Source organism: Wasmannia auropunctata, unplaced genomic scaffold (genome assembly GCF_000956235.1).
Source record: "Wasmannia auropunctata unplaced genomic scaffold, wasmannia.A_1.0 LD336106.1, whole genome shotgun sequence".
In the NCBI taxonomy this organism is placed as follows: Eukaryota; Metazoa; Arthropoda; class Insecta; order Hymenoptera; family Formicidae; genus Wasmannia; species Wasmannia auropunctata.
Genome location: NW_012026784.1, coordinates 3,191,608 through 3,192,531, shown reverse-complemented (window position 1 = coordinate 3,192,531; position 924 = coordinate 3,191,608). Strand labels below are relative to the sequence as shown.

Below are 924 nucleotides of genomic sequence, written 5' to 3'. Positions count from 1 at the left end.
GGGGGATTAATAGAATTGTCGGACGGTGAGAGGGCGCGATTAGAGAGATTTTTGGCAACCGAAATAACGGGCGATCCGGAAAGACCGGGAACGACAAGTTTGACGGAACACCGTATTGACGTCGGGGGGCACGCGCCCATTAAGCAAAGGTATTATCCAGTTTCGCCAAAGGTACAGGAGGCGATCTACAAGGAAGTAGATAAAATGTTAGATGCGGGGATAATCGAACCATCGAACAGCGAATGGTCGACCCCCATAGTAATGGTAAAGAAACCGAACGGCAGCTATCGGTTTTGCTTAGATTTTAGAAAGTTGAATAACGCATCCAAGAAAGACGCCTACCCCTTGCCTTACATGAATGCGATACTGGATAAGCTACGAGCCGCGCGATACATATCGACCATTGACTTGAGCCAGGCATATTTCCAAATCCCGCTCGAGATAAATAGTCGCGAGTTAACAGCCTTTACCGTGCCGGGAAAAGGCTTGTTCCATTTTACGCGCATGCCGTACGGATTGACAGGTGCCCCGGCAACTTTCCAAAGGCTATTAGATCGCTTAATAGGTCCGGAGATGGAACCGCATGCCTTCGCTTATCTAGACGATATCGTCGTGGTAACACCTACGTTTGAAGAGCATATTAAGTGGCTTAAGAAAGTTTTCGAGCGTATTAGAGAAGCCGGCCTTACGGTTAATCCGGAAAAGAGTAAGTTTTGCCGGTCGCAGGTTAAATATCTCGGATTTTTAGTGCAGAACGAGGGTTTAACGGTAGACCCAGATAAGACGTCCGCGATTATTAACTATCCGCCGCCGCGCAATATCCGACAATTAAGACGCTTCATTGGTATGGCCTCGTGGTATAGGCGCTTCATACCGCAATGTGCCACGTTATTAGGACCACTTACTCGCCTTTTGAAAAAGGGA

The 924-nt window shown here is 47.8% G+C and overlaps 1 protein-coding gene across 1 annotated transcript in view; it reads left to right on the top strand.

Moving 5' to 3' along the window:
* LOC105456665 overlaps window positions 1–924 on the top strand; it is a 21,359-nt gene that overhangs the window by 19,517 nt on the left and 918 nt on the right. The window contains exon 3 of the mRNA XM_011700875.1: window positions 14–857. Within this exon, the coding sequence (XP_011699177.1) occupies window positions 14–857 (844 nt within the window). The remainder of the gene's footprint in view (window positions 1–13; window positions 858–924) is intronic.